This window comes from Anopheles stephensi, chromosome 3, assembly GCF_013141755.1.
Source record: "Anopheles stephensi strain Indian chromosome 3, UCI_ANSTEP_V1.0, whole genome shotgun sequence".
Taxonomy (NCBI): Eukaryota; Metazoa; Arthropoda; class Insecta; order Diptera; family Culicidae; genus Anopheles; species Anopheles stephensi.
Window position 1 is genome coordinate 12,205,896 of NC_050203.1, and position 16,605 is coordinate 12,222,500.

Here is a 16,605-nt window from a genome sequence, read left to right on the forward strand (position 1 = left end):
AAAATCTACTCACGCATAGCTCACCCAGTTCGTTGTAGGCATACCCACACCGCCTAGAACATGGCTGAGATTGTAGTTGTACCAAGCGGTCCTGCCCGTTTGTGTGTCCCCATTTACTTTCACCCCGTACAACTCGTCCATCGCGTGAGACGTCCTTAGCGGGACGAGCGGGTGAACCTACTCCATCCTGCTTCTAAAACAACGAAAGGTCGGAATTTTAGAACCCGAGCAGCCAGCAGGCTTACCCAAAACCCACACGGCGGGACGGCGCGAACGTTCATTCAAGCGGCAGCCACGAACGAATCAACATCTTCGGAGTGTCTGCGAAAACCCGTGCGACATGTCACCGTAAGGACCCGCGGGAAGCTTGTGTCCGCGAGTTTGTGGTCGATTGGTAAAAGTGCGTCAAACGTTTCGACACCTATATTACACCAGCTCGAATTTGGAAAATCCGATACATCTCACGATCGAACACCAGCAGTCAACGCTTTGCAGAATAAGTGGTGCGACTTTGTTCAAGTGTTGCGACCGTTTGCCGTCGTCAGTGCGGCCGTTTGGTTTGTTTGGTTGTTGAACCTGTTCCGTCCGGGTTTGTTTGGTAGTGGTGCCCGGGCCTTGGCGGGCCGCCAGAGTTTCTCGTGGTCTAGATTCTAGAAGTGCCCGAAACCTCAGTGACGTCCCAGTTCCAGTTTGGGTGTTTGTTTTTCGTTTCGTTATAATTTTTCGTTTCGCTGGAGTTTCTCGGGTTCGAGTTGAGGCAGGCTGGTTCGGTGCGCGTGCAACAACGGCAGTGAGAAAGTGAAATTTTGCCATGGTTACAGTGTCGACGGGCCCGGGCCGAACCTTCACCCGGCTGGCACTGCTGCTGAGTTTGCTGTGCCGTGGGGGACTGGGCCGCGATCCACCTACCGTGACCATCCCCGACCAGGGCACGGTGATGGGCATGTACATGAAGATGTTCCGGACGCAGCGGGTCGTCGCGTACCTGGGCATCCCGTACGCTCAGGCACCGGTCAACGAGAAGCGCTTCACGCCACCAGTGGTGGACAATCTGCCCAGCTGGGAGGGAGTCAAGAATGCGACCACCATGGCTCCCCATTGTTGGCATATGCCGCGTGATACCCACCGCCGGCACAACCAGCTGTTTATGGAGCTGATCCGATCGGGGGACGACGGTGGAGGCGATGGTGGTGGCGGCGGCGGCGGCGAGCGGCAGTACGATGAGGATTGCTTGTTCCTGAATATCTACATACCGGATTGTGAGTATGGTTGATCGGTGGGAAACATCGGCCGGGCTTCGAAGCAGGGGAAACAGAGCTTAATTTTAATGAAGCCGAATTTGTTTGTGTATAGGTGGTTGTGTGCGGTTTGGTCAGTCGAAGTTCCTTGAACTTTGTGACACGCCAGTCAAATCAGATTCGACCATTTTCAAGAGTGTTTCGAGCTTGGAATTGTAGTCCTCCTCGGCAAGATTTTTGAAGAGTTGTTGATAGAGGAGCGTAGCATTTGCGTGCTTGAAGTAAATAAGCGAATGCGAACCTATCCAGTTCAGGTTAGGTTGTATATCATCTGTGTGTAATCTAAAGATCACATCACAGTTGCATTAATTTGGTGAACTTCTGTACTTCTAGACAAAGCCAATTCCTTTAGTTCATATCTTTAGAAAACAATGTCCTTTTTAAAATTCATCACAATTTTCGCTAAATCCAAATTCAAAGCTCACGGTGGATCGAGTGACACACTTTTACGTTGAACATTGAACCCCTGATGCCTTCGTAAGAAGCAAACACACGTTCCACTACGTACTAGGTTCACCGTGTAAGGAAATGAATCGACGCGGGAAAACGGCCACATGCCACGGGACCGCAGGGAAATCATAAATCCCACCGCCTTCGCGACGCGCGCAACACACTCGACCAAACCGTTGACAACGTGGTGGACCCTGGGTAAAAGAAAAAAAAACTCTACACCACAGAAACCACGCAAGTAGCCAAGGTACCAGCCACGCCGGCCGTTTTTCCTTGAACGGAGTCAAAATTTTCATTTTATGGCCATTGACTTCCTGCTGCCAGCCCAGGGCAGCCGAAGTAGTTTGTGGCCGTCGCTTGTATGATGGGAACGGGACACACTCAAAACAGAAATATAAACCGAAATCAAATGTTTTACTGTTGACGGTAGACTGCTGGAGCAGACCCAGATCCACGGTGAGGCATTGATTTGCATTCTGCTTTCCTTCAGCAGTTTTGCCTGTTTGCTCTTGAGTGCACTTTTCCAGTGAAAGCATATTTTGGTCCTTGGGCTTTGGTGACATTTCCTGTGCTGCCACGGTTCAGGCGGTGCAGGCGAACGGGTACGAACACGCTGTTTTCTGTGCCCCAACTGTTTATTGGTTTTAGTAGCAGCAGTGGTTGACTAACGTTAAGTGTTGGGCCATAAATTTCGAAATGCATCAGAAATATGGTTTGTTTTTACAATTTGTTTAATGTGAGCGAGAAAGAGTTATGACAATGTGGGTAATTTTTCGAACATTGTAATATAATTTTTTTAATGCAATATTGATACCACCCAAAAGAATATTAACTTTTAGTTGAAACACACCAGGCGCCTCCATCACTTAACCAGGCGCCTCCATCATCTTCAATGTTGAATATATGAAGAATATAGAAGTATTTTTTGAAAATTCGTGATTATATTGCATAATATAAGGCTAGCGTCCTCATTGTCATGACGATCTTTCAATCTCACTCCTTGGTGGTATGTTGGCCATGCGAACACAAAAAAATGGGGAAAAGTTAGCTCTCGCCATCATCACGGCGGTCCGCTACTTTGCCCTTGTTATCGAGGAAATATATCAACCTAATGCTAATCATCAAACAAACTGAACCTCTCTTCACTCAGCTGTTAAGCACATACTTTCAACGCGCACCCCTAAAGGATGTTTGTGCACGAATTTTCCTACTTCTCGTGCTGATAAGCATCTCCGGCATTAGTTGCCTCCCGCAGTTGTTGAATATCAAAAATGTGTAGCTTCTCTGGTATTATAATTGTAATTATAGCTGCTCGAGCCGATGGTTAGGCATCAATTTGCAAAGATAAGCAGTGATTTAATAATAAGCTTGTCCATCCTTCCTTTTCACGCAACGTTTCTGTGCTTGGAAATGTGTTTTTTTTTTTCTCTCCGGAAGACAATTTTTGCAATACGGCCATGTCGTTCCTATTGAATAACACAATATTAAAATGGTTTACTGCTTCTTAAACATACAGACAACACCATGTTTGAAGAATGTAGTTGAAATGAATGGGGAAGAAATACCCACAAAAAACAGCTAGTGTAATGGCCACACGGGCAATTATTTCTGTATCGTTCGTCCCACCTCTCCAAAGGACCTGCTTAAAAGCAAAGGAGTTGCGTGAAGGAACATGAAACATTTAAACCATTTCCCACAATTAGGTCACACGTGTAAAACTCGAATGGGTTAAGTATAAAAGGCAAATTAGAGGTCTTACTAATTTGAACCTTACGTGCTAGTTTGCCTTCGTGTGGGTCTCGGCAACACTATTTTGCTCTATAGTAAACTTACTAACTGAATATTCTAAATAATATTTGGGAAAATAACCCGTTACTGAGATGGTAAATAGAAAGCCTAACAAATTGCAATTGAAAGCAACTCAAAAAAGGCGCAGTAAACATACCCGATTGAAACGAATACCGTTGCAAAACTCCACGCCCGACCCCGAAACCGGGGGCCCAATTTTAACCTACATTTTCATAGCATCGACGATCGACGAGCAGAAAGGAATGGAAATTTATCAGCAAAGCAAAACTGCAAAAACGGTTCGGTTCGCACTATTCTATTCAACTGTCAAAACTGTCTTTCCTTTTCCATCGCGGGTACCGCCTGCAGTTGGTACATTTTTCACGAACACTTTTCGGCCCGACTGCAGGCTTTTCCGCGTGGAATTTATTCAAACAACACATCCATTTGCACACGTGCACACAGGCACAGAGTGTCGGGGCCCGAACACGTTGCTAGGGAAATGGCGGTACAGGTAATCGATTTCCATGTTGTGGCCACGGGATTGTTTTTCTTTGCTCGCATCGTGCTGCGATGTGTTCTTTGTGCCGAAGAGGGTTCGAACGATTCCTTATGTTTGCATACAAAAAACGTTCTGTTTGTTGGTTGGGTTTGTGCATTGGAACGAAGGACTAACGACAAGCGTGGGATTGTTTTGCAATTTAATAATAATATTGAATATAAAGTTTTAAATTTTGAGATTGATTTTATATTTTCTTTCCGATGAAAAGCATAGATTTTTCGCGGACTGGTAATTTTTCTGACCCATTCTCTATTTTTAATAACAAATACACGACGCAAACATGATTGTAATCTTCGAAAGCAACAATGTAGGTAACCAATTTTCTGATGAGTATTGAATTATAGCCTGTTTCGTACATGTTTTATGTTCCTACATTTTCCTACAACTCCACAGTTGTTATTAGTTGAAAATTTAAAAAAAAATTATTCTAACGGTAACCCAAAGTTCCATTGCAATAGGAAGAATCGTAACTTTTAGCAAAATTTAAATACTTTTTACAATCGAATGTAGCAACGATATCATTAGAATTTGCCGAGCAGGGATTCGATTTAATCACAGCCCTCCAATTCAAGCTCTTCTATCAAAATGTCTTCGATTATGCATAATCACAGATGAAATTATGCCACTCAGCCGGAATAAACCAGCCGAACAGATTAGCAGTGTTATGCAATACTCCGATGATTAAGCTTAACTTACCCCGCAAAAAGGGAGAGAACTAGCGTCTTTGACATTGAACCTATCGCCATCGGTCAAGCAGCGGTAGATCACGCGCCCTGGCATAAGTAATCGCATCAGTCGATCCTTGCATCAATCAGAAGCGAATTTGCTTCTTTTTCTGTTTGTAGTCGTGTACTCTTCAATTATGTGATTTGGTTTTCGTGTGCTTAGCTTATATAATTAACGAGCTGACCCTGAACTCCCACCGTGGGTCAGAAAGCTTCGGACACGTCTGACCGAGTGGTTCTAAGTGGTACCGGGCCAGCCAGGGAAACGCTGCAGATGCCTGAAGCTGATTCATGCTCCATCCCCCCCAAAAAAAAAAGCACAAGGAATCGAGGAAAACTCCACCTTTTCACCATTTCTCTTCTGCAGTGATTTGTATAAAAAAGCGACAAAAGATTTAGAGGTCAAGAGAGCGGGTCCTAAAGGTAGATGCTTCTGCTTGTTCCCTACAACAGTCGTCCTCCATGCAGGCTCGGCTCGAGTCGGGAATGTAACGATCGTAAAAATGGTAATAAGATCGTCAGATTTACGACACGAACGGCTGCAATTACCCGATGGAAAAACTATTTGGGATGTTAAAAATGCTGCCGAACCGAAGTGTTAATACCGAAAGTAAATAACACATCCGGTGTGTAGCACTACCTGCTACCCCCACCCGCTGCTGCTTCAATTCCGCCCCCTTTGGTTGGATCGAATGTTCGATTTGAAGGTCAAAACCTTCGCTACTGAGAGGGCTGTAAACTTTGACTTCACAGCTGCGGAACCTTCAAAGTATCCAAAGACGGGAGAGTGTGTAGCGATGCTTCCGATTGCTCCTTAAGCTCTATCCACGCTTTGAAAACACGCACGCTTACACGCCATAATTGAATCTTTATCGAGGACCCTCGGCTAATGCGCCACTTCGATTTCTTAACCCTTAACCCCCAGCCGAAAGGGGTTGGGGTCCTCGAGTTTTCCAATAATTGAGCTGCCAAGTGAGCACAGACCGCCCGGGGTCGAGCCTCAGAGCCATCGTGCGTAAAGTTCTACCGAACGCCTTGTAATTGATTGTAATCGGTTGCGGTTTGGAGAAAGTTTTAATTTCTTCGCAACTCCGTTGGACGTCAGAAAGCGGATGTTTAGGGCTAATTGTTTGTGCGTGAACAGCCAACTTTAAACCGAACTGTTGGTGCGCGGGTTAGTGAAATGAGCACTCTCGCAATAAATCAATTAGATCAATCAGTTATTGTTGAACGTTCGGTCCTGACAGTGCACCATTTCACTGCGGTCTGTCCGGGTAGGATCAACGGTACTACTGCAACTACCACAAAGAAACTCAAATGTTGCTTCGACAGGCCCCCAAATCCTTGACTTTCTCCGCCAACAGTCGTGCATCTCGCATGTAGCTACACTTTCAAGGCTGTTCGGAAAAGAATTTAAATATGACGTGCCGGCTAGGGAAGCCTTCGTATGTGCAAACGCTCAAACAACAAAAATTACTTCGAAAACAATGTGTCTATGTCTTTCGAGCGGCCGCTTTGCCGCAAACACCGCATGCTCGGTGCTTGGGCACAATATATTTCACCGCTAACCTTCGACGAACGAATGAGCGTCACGATGGCTCAAGCTGACATTTATGAGATCCTATTAGACCTTCAAATTTATATGTACTACTAACAGCAAGCGTTAGTGCACTGTAGTAGTACGCGTGTCAGCACTATTGCTGAGTTGGGTTGAGCTGTTCCTGGTTTGCGTCGTCGTTCAAATGGATGAATCACATCACTGTTTCACTGTCGGGGGAAAAACCTCGTCGGCTGCTCCTATAAAAGTAAGATTACCCCGAAGGAGCTTTGCGAACGCGGTGGTCGTGTCGGACCTGGAGTGTCGTTTATCCGGGCGACACTGCTTTAAGAACGGAAGCATACAATTTTCCCCGAAATCGATATGCAAATCGGCAGGATTACAACGTTTAATGTGGTACACGAAAAACAAAGCCACCATACATACCACGGTTTGGTGATGGGGTGGGGGGGGGCTGAAATGGATACAAAGAATTTAAGCTAACGCTCTTTAGTAGTATTGGAGTTCGTTAAATTTACATTAATACATCTGAGACGAATCGCTTGTTGGGGATCTTCTGCTTTTTCTTTGGCAACCTCGAGAGGTCTCGGCGTACCATGCCATTTCAGGCTTTCTGTGACTTGGTTTTACCCGAAGCAAAGTAGTCAGCCCTACGCACGGAACGGCTGTCTGGTTGGGATTCGAACCCCTGTCCTGGTGTGAGAAGACCGGTGCCACTGTCGCCTCGGCGCCATCTTAAACCCAAGATACACTGTCGTATAGTTTCTGGCAGATCTAGCGCCTGGGTGAACTTCGTATGGATATGTTTGTCCCGATATCGTCAATTTTACCGGATACGAAACTATCCTTTTCATCCAGAAATTTTAAACCTAGAACTTGTAAATCTACAATCCGTAGAGTCTTTTGATCCGTCAATAGTGTTGAAGATTTCATCATCAGGACCACCCAGTGCAATTCTAAAAAATGATCAGTCAACCAATGTCTGGACATTTTTGATCCTGGTCAGTCCCTGGAGGTCGTTGAACAGTTTGGTTCTACAAAAACCATATCGAACATTTTTCTCTCGCCCAACAACCAAAATACGATTAATTCAAATTTACAGTCACCCTCGTAACTAATTCATCGTCAAGGAATGTTCTTTTGCCTGCCCATTACAATGTGCGAAAAGTAGCACATACATTCAGCAATGACAGGAATGCCATTAACTTTCCCACACCCATTACCCCCCCCAAAAACACCACTTCACTTACTTACGCGCCATTTCGACTAATTTCTTCCCGAGGAGGCCCTCGCCACATTTGCACCATTCATCGATGAAGCCGACTAATTGACTATGAAATGACAGTTAATTGTAATCTCCGATAAGAGACGATTTGCTATTTTGTCTCTCAGGGAAATGGTTGGGGAGTCGGAAGGCGAGTGTGAGCCTTCCGTAATTCGCTTCGCCACACCAGCAACAGCAATAATGGCAATGTCTCGTGTACGTGTATGTGAGTGAAGTGAGTGCCACCGAGCCTTTTTTTTTGTTGTTGTTGCTGTCTCGTCCAGTCCGTTTTACTAATCGCGTGACTAAGTTAATTGTTCTTCCAAGTCGTTACAGCAACGTACGAGTACACACGGGGGCGACGTTTTCGAGGGCTAAGGAATAGGATCCCTTTCTCGTGTTTTTTCTTTCCTTATCCACTGTTCACCTCGATGACCCCATGAATGACCCCCTGCGTAATGCCTTTGAACAACGGCTGTTTCGGTGCTATTGCTGCGCGTGGCCGAGGGATAGTAGTTGAGATGATCGCCATGACGGTAGCCCGATGACCTAGTGAACGAACACAGTGTGTAGGACATGTAGTTTTGGAAGATATCGTGTCTTATCTTCCTATGAGCATGTTTCACTTGCTTCTTCTACGTAGGAGAAGGCGAATGTAAGTAAAGAGTACAGAAAAGATGTAATATAACAGTTAAAGGAAGCGTCTCTTCTAGTATCAGACGGCTGATCGTATCAAATTAAATTATCTGACCTTTCACACGTCAACCACACATCCTGGCGTATCGCATGTATCGCACCGCCAATTTGTAGCCTATAAAGTGTTATATTACCATCAGTCCGAACCGTCACCAAAACGAGCGTCTCCTTGGCACATACTTAACATAGCTCACAGTATTCCGAGCAGCAATAAAACACTCACTGCCACAACCGAACCGAACGAACCCTCACGCAAACCTCAAATTCCCAAATTCCTGCCCTCTGGAACGTGGTGGTGTCTAGCGCTTGTTTGGATTTTAAATTCACTCCCCCATTAGCTTCTCGGCACACGGTGCCGTATAATTACTGACCCGTTACGGAAATTGTCCCAAAATTGTGGACACCCACGGCAAACGCCCCTGTCAAATATTTACTCTAGCGACAAATTCTCTCGCCAGAAAGGGGTGCCGACTTGCGAAGGACACGGGCACTAGTCACAAAGTTCCCTGGACGTATCGCAGCATGTCCGCAGTAGTTAATGAGTTTTTAATTTACAACCTGGTGGACGCTACCCTTATGTGCGGGCGCGAATGAAATCAAAGTTTCACCACTCGGCAAGCTCGAAAGAATGTTTTTGCATCCACCTGAAGGAATTTTTGCTAAGTTACATACTTTACGAAAGCAATAATACTTGCACTCCCTAGGATAGGATGTCTTGAATGCTACTCTCTCTCTCTCTCTCTCTCTCTCTCTCTTTGCGTAGCTGGGTCCGGAGGCCACTCAGACGTAGGTGTCAAACGTAAGCCCTACATCAATATTTCAAGATCGGCTCGCGCTGATAAAGAACTTATGCCTACGGAGTCTTAGCAAGTCCTTCCAGTCCGTGGTAAGCGTGACGAGGCATCAGTTACAACCACAATCACAGCAATTGCTGCCACCACCACCACCACTACCGTATAGAGAGTGAGAGCCCCAGTCGAGGGAAGCCACTGACGAGGTTTTGGCTGTCCCTTCTCCTTATGAAATTACCGGTGCCAGAAGCCTCGGTTTCCGCCAGCACGAAGTTCAACGAACTGGCGTCGGGCACTAGTCGGGCACTAGGTTAGTATTTGCCCTGGCACTGATGGCCAAGTCCCTACTCTGGCGCACACACACACACACTTACACAGAGCTCCTGCCACGGATAGCATGATTTTGCAAACTCACGAACGGTTGGGATGTTTCGCGTTTTGCAGCAGAACGCCACGCCGGGGATACATAATTTATATCACGTGGCTGTGGCTGGCGGTGTACAGCATGCCCGAACCAAAAGTGGAACAAATTAAGGCCATTAAGCGGTGGTGAGCTGGATTGTTTGGGTTTCGTCTTCTGAGAGACGGGCCCCGATCGGCGGTCAGAGGGCTTTCGATTAATCAACCGATCAATCGACCGTTCGATGACAAAGTGGATAATTGATAAGTGAATGGATCGAATTGGTTGTTTAGGAAGGTTCAATGAAGCGATTATGGTAGATAAACATTCTTTCAAGGACGATCTTGGAGGGTTGTTGGACGGAATGTGTGCACAAACTCACGTGTGCAGAAACACAAATGAGCATTATATCCAATTATATGAAGGAAATTAAAATTGAATTGATGGAAAACTTATGAAGTTTCCTAAACGATGCTGTGTTTGTTTATGGAAACTTGACTCACTTGACTTCAATCGTCCATTCATTCGTTTTTATATCCTAAACAACGAACAAATTGCTCATTTTGCAAGATAAACCAGTATCAAGATCGTTCTTCCATAGAATCGGTGTCCTGTCACTTCCTTCCTGAATCATCGCGATGTTCATTAAGCCGCATCAGATGTATGAATAGAGATTTATAGATTTATCTTTTGTATATACTAAATAGTACTCTATAGTAGTTTAGCTTTTAAGGCTAAGTACTAACGAGAACAAGTATCAAATAATGTGGTTAAACAGTGACACTGATCTATACTCTCTCTTTCTTTCTCTCTCGCTCTCTCGCTTTCTCTCTCCTTTTCTCTCTCTCTCGATCTTTCTCTCTTTAATTTAAAACATTATCTTCCCGCCTTTGCAGCAACCATGCCAACGGATGGCTACTCGGTGCTAGTAACGTTTCCCACTGGTGACTTTGATGGCGACACGCCCTTCACGTTAAATCCCTTCCAGATGGTGTTCAAGCAGAAGATCATCGTCGTGACGGTGGCCTACCGGTTGGGCATCTTCGGGTTCTTCACCAGCATGGACGGGGAGGCACCGGGCAATTTCGGCCTGATGGACCAGTCGGCCGCGCTGCTCTGGATCAAGCGCAACATCCGGCTGTTTAACGGGAACGAGGGTTCGGTCACGATCATGGGCCACGGAACGGGTGCGGTCTGCGTCGGGCTGCACCTCATGTCCGGCGACTGGACGGACGACATGTTCCACAAGGCCATCCTGATGTCCGGTAGCCTGCTGCTCGACTCGAGCGTCCGCACCGCCAAGCAATATGCATCTTCTTTGGACGAGCTGGCGACCGCCTTCGGGTGCTTCCGGCGGCCGACCACAAAGATGATGGATTGCTTGCGGCGGGTCGACGCGCAGATTCTGGCCGAGAACTCGCCACCGATCGACTGGGGCCCGGTCATCGACCGGGGGCTGAGCAACACGACCACACCCTTCATCTCGGACCACCCGAACATGCTGGTGCACCAGGGCAAGCTGCGCCGGGTGCCACTGCTGATTGGCCACACCGACATGGAGGAGGTGCTGGAGCTGACGATGGGCGACATGCTGGAGCACGGGCTGGGCGCGGAGATGTTCGAGACGCTGCTGGGCGACGTCGTGGTGGGCGATCTGGCCGAGATGGACTTCAACGAAACGCTGTGCGGCGGCAACATGGACATCGTGATGGAAGCGGTCCAGTACCAGTACAAACCGTACCCTCCGACTACCGACCCGGTCGCCCTGCGCCGGAAGTACATCGAGTTCGCGACCGAGCGCAAGTACGTGGCGCCGACGATCGAGCTGGCGATGCACATGAGCCAGCAGGCGGACACGTTCGTGTATCGGTTCGACATCAAACCACGGACGGCGGCCGCCCTCAAGGAGGTGCCGGAATGGGTGGGCGTGCCGCACAACTTCGAGCTCATCTTCCTGTGGGGTCTGCCGTACTGGTTGGCGCTCGCCGACCAAATGCAGTGGGACAGCGCGGACAAGCGGGTGGCCGACATCGTGATGACGCTGTGGGCGAACTTTGCCAAGTTCACCAACCCGACGCAGGTTGGCGTGTACATCCGGTGGGAAAAGTTCACCGTCACCGAGCCGGGCGTGCTGATCATCGACCGATCGTTCAACATGAGCGACCACACGACGATGAGCTTCGACGCGGTCAAGTTCTGGAACCATTACTACCCGAGCGTCATCAACTTTGCGGCCCAGTGCTGTAACGCCACGTACAACGGTGGTGGACGGGGCCCGTCACTGAGCGGCGGTAGTCTGGTGGGGAGCCTGGCGGTGGCGGCCACCACCCTTATCCTGTTACAATCATTCGTTCACCTGCACACGACACACTTTGCCTCGCCAACGTAGTAAGCCACGCGACGCCGGATGCGCAAATGGAAGACGTTTTTGTAATAAATCACTCCTGTGTACATAGCGAATGTGTGGGTGCGTGTGCGTACTGGTAGCGAGGTTTTCCATCGTTTTTCTTTGTTTGTTCGTATTTGTTTCGTTCTGTAAAAGTAGACAAATGAGAACGTGTTGTGTTTCTGTTTCTAATTTAGCAAAACTATAGTTTTCCTCCTAATCCTAATCCGACGCAGGTGTAAGTTGACAGAAATATATATGTACAAATAAAGCAACTAAAAGAATATCGCGTTGTACCGACTGCTGGTCGCTTTCGTTTTTTCCTTTAAGTTTAGGTGGTCTAATTTTCATATCTAACTTTAAAAAAAAATCTACCAGAGTGAGTTTTACGAAGCCGAAGACATTTTTATGAATTGAGATTAAACAGCATTTGTGGCACTTCAAGTTTGAGATGAAGTGCCAAGTCGGCAAGCCAGACTGCCAAGTCTGGCTTCCATGAGATCATCCTTGGCGAGCACCACCTCTGACCACCATGACGCCCTGACCTCATCGGTCTTCCTGTATTAATAAATAGTAGACTTCGTCGAGAATAAACGTTCTTTCTGTTCTATTTTCCTAAATTTTGTCTAAACAATGTGAAAAATATGATTTACAGAATGAAACTCATTAACTAATAACGAAAATAATTTTTGTTCAAATAAGTGCATAAATAAAACAGAGCCCTTTTTTCCTCACTACCCCGACGGTGGCGTTAAAAATCGTTCGTGCCTTTAAAAGTGTTCGACAACACTGCCGCTTGACATTTCTGCTGGAACCGTGCTGGCAGCACTGCCACAACAACTGTCAAAACACCCCAGCATTTGTTGTGATTTGCACGGTGTGTGTGTGTTTTTGTTGTGTGACGCCACACAGTCAACAAACGCGCGTTGGTGGCTCGATTTTCATTTCTAAAATAATGAACAAAAGAAACATTTGGAAGTATGACGAAACGAAGGAAATGTTACAAATCATGCAGGACAACAGTTACGCCAGCTCGTTCAGCAGCAAGCACAAACAGAACATGGAAATTTTCCGCAAGATCGAGAACAAGATGACCGAGAGCGGCTATCGCTACAAAAACTACCTGCAGATCGGTGTGCGGTGGAAAAATTTGAAAAATCTCTACATGAAGGCGAGGCGCAGCAATAGCAAAAACGAACAGCAACTCTTCCCGTTCTACGACGAGATGGATAGTCTGATGGGCGGATTGCTGAAGCAAGCGTCCAGCGAGGAGTATGCGTCGGAACTGGACGAGACCGACACCATTACCAGGGAGCAACATACACCAGTGAAGAAGCTATGCAATGCGAACGACCCAACACCCAAGCGGACGGAAGAGGAACCGGTGCCGGTGAAAAGGAAACGTGGGACTAGCGTAACGACGATGGCAGAAGCGTCACCCAGCAGGAAAGCTGCTGAGTTGAGTCCTACAGTGTCCGTGCATACAAAGGTCGATCGAAACGGTAAACTAAGTGCAACACTTGCGATGAGCAAACAGGAGCTTAGCGATGAATTCTATCGCAGCCAGAAACGGTTGATCGATTACGAGTTTAGTTTGTACGTGCGCAAGGAGGAAGAATTAATCGATCGGATGCAGGAGTCGACGCGAGCGATACTTGAGGAAGGCATGGATAAATTTTTCACCCGCCTAAAAGAGGTGCTGGGCGGTCACCAAACCGTACAGCATGAGGAGGTAATTGAAACGTACGAGTAAAAGCTGCTGCAAAAGATAAATTTCGAAGGAATCGAAAAAGCATTAAAAAGCAGGAATCGAAATAAATGCATTAATCCAGAGGTAGAATAAGTGTTGAAGTTTTGATCGTTTCTTCTTTTCAATCCTCATCGTGTACGACTGGAAAATGGTCGTACATGTATTTGCTCAGATGGTTTCTCACCTCCTGCCCATCCATCGACACAATCTGGCACTCCCAGTGCGGCTGGTCCGGTGTAATGTCCTCCTCGCTGTGACACTCGTTCCACGTATCCAGGTACGGTGATCCGCGCTGTTCGACGATATTGTACAGTGTACAGCAGGTAATGATCAGATCAGCAGCTTCACTGTGATCAATGCAGCGATTCAACACCTTCCAGCGTCCGACCAAACGATCGAACGCCTTACCGATGCAGCTGCGGCCTTTCGCTGCGTACACGTTAAAGGAACGTTCGGCAGTGGACATACATTCGCCGGTTGAGTACGGTGTGATTAACCAGGGCAGCAGGGGATATTTACAGTCACCCAGCAGAAACGGCGTCACGTTACTATTGCCAACGGCAGCAGTAGGCTGAAAAGAAGACGATAAAACAAGTGGTCGGTTTGGTTAGCGATCGCTAGAGCATTGATTTCCAAAGGCTTTGTTTCACCCACTGCCTCCAGTTGTTCCATCCGTTGATAAAGGGTCGAGTTTATAAGCATATCGGCGGGTTTCGTCTGTCCCGGATGTTCGCACGATACATCTACAAACCTGTGGAAGGAACATTACATATCACTACAGCGCCTGTGCTAGTGCCAGTCATTGGGCCCTCATTTACTATACCTTCCATTGCAATCGACGACCGCCTGCAGTATAATGGAGCTCCAACCTTTACTGTTCACATACTTCGTCAGCTCCTTGCTCGGCGGTTTGATGGGCACATGCAAACAGCCAACCACTCCGCACATCTGTGGTATGCCGACAAATTCCTCAAACTCCAGCACAGCCTGCTTGATACAATCGTCATCTAGCGGCATTGCGATGACTTGTTTTCGAAAAACTTTCATCACTGCGCGGCAAAACATTCGCACAGAATCATGGACGACGCTCGAATCCATCCCGAACTTGACAGCGGCCGATCCGTAACCCTTTCCCGATCCAAGCACATAGATTGCCGCCGCCAGCCTTGTGGACGATGATAGTGCCGGTGTTTTGGGTGAAAGCTCTGGTTCGAGCTTATCCAGCAGAAACTGAAACGTGCCGTGATCCATACGAAACTGTTCGAACTGTAGTTCGCTAAACTCCTCGACGGATTCGGTCGGTGGTAGTGGTTCCGAACATTCGCGAACGCTCTTCCGCTCTCGAATATTACGCCCCCGTGTATTAATCAGCGTAACGTCCATCAACATCCGACGCCTGGTACGATCGTACAGCACGTAGTTCCGGTGCAACCGTTGTGCCAGTTTCGAGAGGAACCGTTGCCGCATCCGGGCTATGTGATCACGCTGGCGCTTTAGGTGCAGTGCAATCTGTTGCTGTAACATCGCACGATACTCGCTAACGATCTGCACCACTAGCGCCGTCTCGTTGGACGATCGGTCGGTTTGTTCGGGTTCGGTTTCCATCGCGTAGCAAATGGAAAGCCTTTCAAGCTGAGTTTTCCTCCTTTATGAGTGCTGAAACACCGAATGCTTTGTGAGAAAACAGGCGAGAAGCGAATTTTACCGCTTTCTGCACGCTCTCGGCTTGTTGTGTTGTGTTCGGTGCGAGAGTGACGTTTCATCGATTCGTAAACAAAGCGTCATTGCACCACTACAAGCGCATGTCCCGTTCGGATAGGGCAGGTTTGTCAAACACTCACTTCTGGGAAATTGGAATAAAAGGAGTTAATTGCTTAAATTTAGAGAGCACACAACTATGGGCATTAATATTTTAAGTTGATGTACTTAAATAATTACGACAATACGGCATCAGTCCGTAATAATTAATAAATAAATACTTAAATAATTACTACAGATTTGTTAGTTCAGAGGGAATGAGAGACTTAAGCAGGGACAAGCCAACGTGAGACTAAGCGTTGGAGTTATTCGCCTCGTAGGAAGCAAAGCAAGCGAGTGATGTGGCTGTTACGGATATTTGATGCTCTCATTTCTTCCAAATAATCAAAAGGCTGTGTGTTTCGTTATGGTTTCTTTAATGTATTTTTACTTTATTAAAAAAAATCCGCTAGAACGCGGTGAAATGAGTTAATTTTCTTTTTCTTACTGCAAATAAGGTCTTTCACTCCTAAATAAGAACAGGTTGACGGAATGGTCAGCCCTAGCTAAGCGGATGCCAAGCCACTGCGCTATCATCGACCCCAAATGTAAAATGCTCATTTGATATCAATTTACCCAAGCCGGAAGACGTTTCCATCAAACGCTTCCGTTAGTGCTTAAAATGGATAGTAAATCAAACCTTTCCAAAAACCTAGCTCAGAACCGTCCTAAACAATAATGTACAGACTGCCGCGTGACATCTATCTATGTGCGATTTAATCGACCTCCTCCATGTGCGACAAATCCTCCGAATCGTCCACCAAGGGTGGGGCATCTCCTGAGGCTGGCGCAGCACCACCACTGCTCTCGTCTGTGGTCATAGGCTCATCCTCGTCGATACCCAGACCCAGCTTGATCATGCGGTAGATGCGGGACGCGTGGTTTCCGGGCTCGTCCAGCGAGAAGCCCGACGAAAGAAGCGCAGTCTCGAACAGCAGCACCACCAGATCCTTCACAGCCTTATCGTTCTTGTCCGCCTCAGCGCGCTGGCGAAGCGTTTCGATGATGGCATGGTCGGGGTTGATCTCCATGTGCTTCTTGCCCGCCATGTAGCCCATGGCAGACGAGTCGCGCAGGGCCTGCGCCTTCATGATGCGCTCCATGTTGGCCGACCAGCCGTACTGCGACGTCACGATACAG

At 47.2% G+C, this 16,605-nt stretch overlaps 5 protein-coding genes across 5 annotated transcripts in view; 2 read left to right on the forward strand and 3 right to left on the reverse strand.

The window, feature by feature from the left end:
- Positions 1-32: 32 nt before the first annotated feature.
- On the forward strand, positions 33-12,202 carry LOC118514228 (carboxylesterase 5A). The gene is made up of 2 exons (XM_036060927.1): positions 33-1,259; positions 10,429-12,202. Exons 1-2 carry the CDS (start codon positions 812-814, stop codon positions 11,919-11,921), a joined length of 1,941 nt encoding a protein of 646 aa, XP_035916820.1. The 5' UTR covers positions 33-811; the 3' UTR covers positions 11,922-12,202.
- Positions 12,203-12,873: 671 nt separating this feature from the next.
- On the forward strand, positions 12,874-13,671 carry LOC118514502 (trihelix transcription factor GT-3a-like). Its single transcript, XM_036061436.1, has one exon. The coding sequence runs from the start codon at positions 12,874-12,876 to the stop codon at positions 13,669-13,671; it is 798 nt and encodes a 265-aa protein (XP_035917329.1).
- An 82-nt stretch (positions 13,672-13,753) lies between these two features.
- On the reverse strand, positions 13,754-15,536 carry LOC118514232 (putative nuclease HARBI1). Its single transcript, XM_036060936.1, has 3 exons — positions 14,492-15,536; positions 14,323-14,419; positions 13,754-14,239 (listed from the first exon to the last, which is right to left on the reverse strand). Exons 1-3 carry the CDS (start codon positions 15,271-15,273, stop codon positions 13,790-13,792), a joined length of 1,329 nt encoding a protein of 442 aa, XP_035916829.1. The 5' UTR covers positions 15,274-15,536; the 3' UTR covers positions 13,754-13,789.
- Positions 15,537-15,830: 294 nt separating this feature from the next.
- LOC118514226 (heat shock protein 83) overlaps positions 15,831-16,605 on the reverse strand; it is a 12,235-nt gene continuing 11,460 nt past the window's right edge. The window contains exon 3 of the mRNA XM_036060924.1: positions 15,831-16,190. Within this exon, the coding sequence (XP_035916817.1) occupies positions 16,182-16,190 (9 nt within the window). The 3' untranslated portion in view covers positions 15,831-16,181. The remainder of the gene's footprint in view (positions 16,191-16,605) is intronic.
- The window catches only part of LOC118514224 (heat shock protein 83-like), a 3,026-nt gene continuing 2,251 nt past the window's right edge, over positions 15,831-16,605 (reverse strand). The window contains exon 2 of the mRNA XM_036060922.1: positions 15,831-16,605. This exon is cut by the window's right edge and continues 1,727 nt beyond it. Coding sequence (XP_035916815.1) covers positions 16,182-16,605 — 424 coding nt within the window. The 3' untranslated portion in view covers positions 15,831-16,181.

Bases quoted from the DNA above. Each gene is read 5' to 3' on its own strand.
- LOC118514228 (XM_036060927.1), top strand. From the start codon at position 812: ATGGTTACAGTGTCGACGGGCCCGGGCCGAACCTTCACCCGGCTGGCA. The intron at 1,260-10,428 runs GTGAGTATGGTT...CCGCCTTTGCAG, and splicing joins GAATATCTACATACCGGATT to CAACCATGCCAACGGATGGC.
- LOC118514502 (XM_036061436.1), top strand. From the start codon at position 12,874: ATGAACAAAAGAAACATTTGGAAGTATGACGAAACGAAGGAAATGTTA.
- LOC118514232 (XM_036060936.1), bottom strand. From the start codon at position 15,273: ATGGAAACCGAACCCGAACAAACCGACCGATCGTCCAACGAGACGGCG. The intron at 14,420-14,491 runs GTATAGTAAATG...TTCCTTCCACAG, and splicing joins GTCGTCGATTGCAATGGAAG to GTTTGTAGATGTATCGTGCG. The intron at 14,240-14,322 runs GTGGGTGAAACA...TCTTCTTTTCAG, and splicing joins GGATGGAACAACTGGAGGCA to CCTACTGCTGCCGTTGGCAA.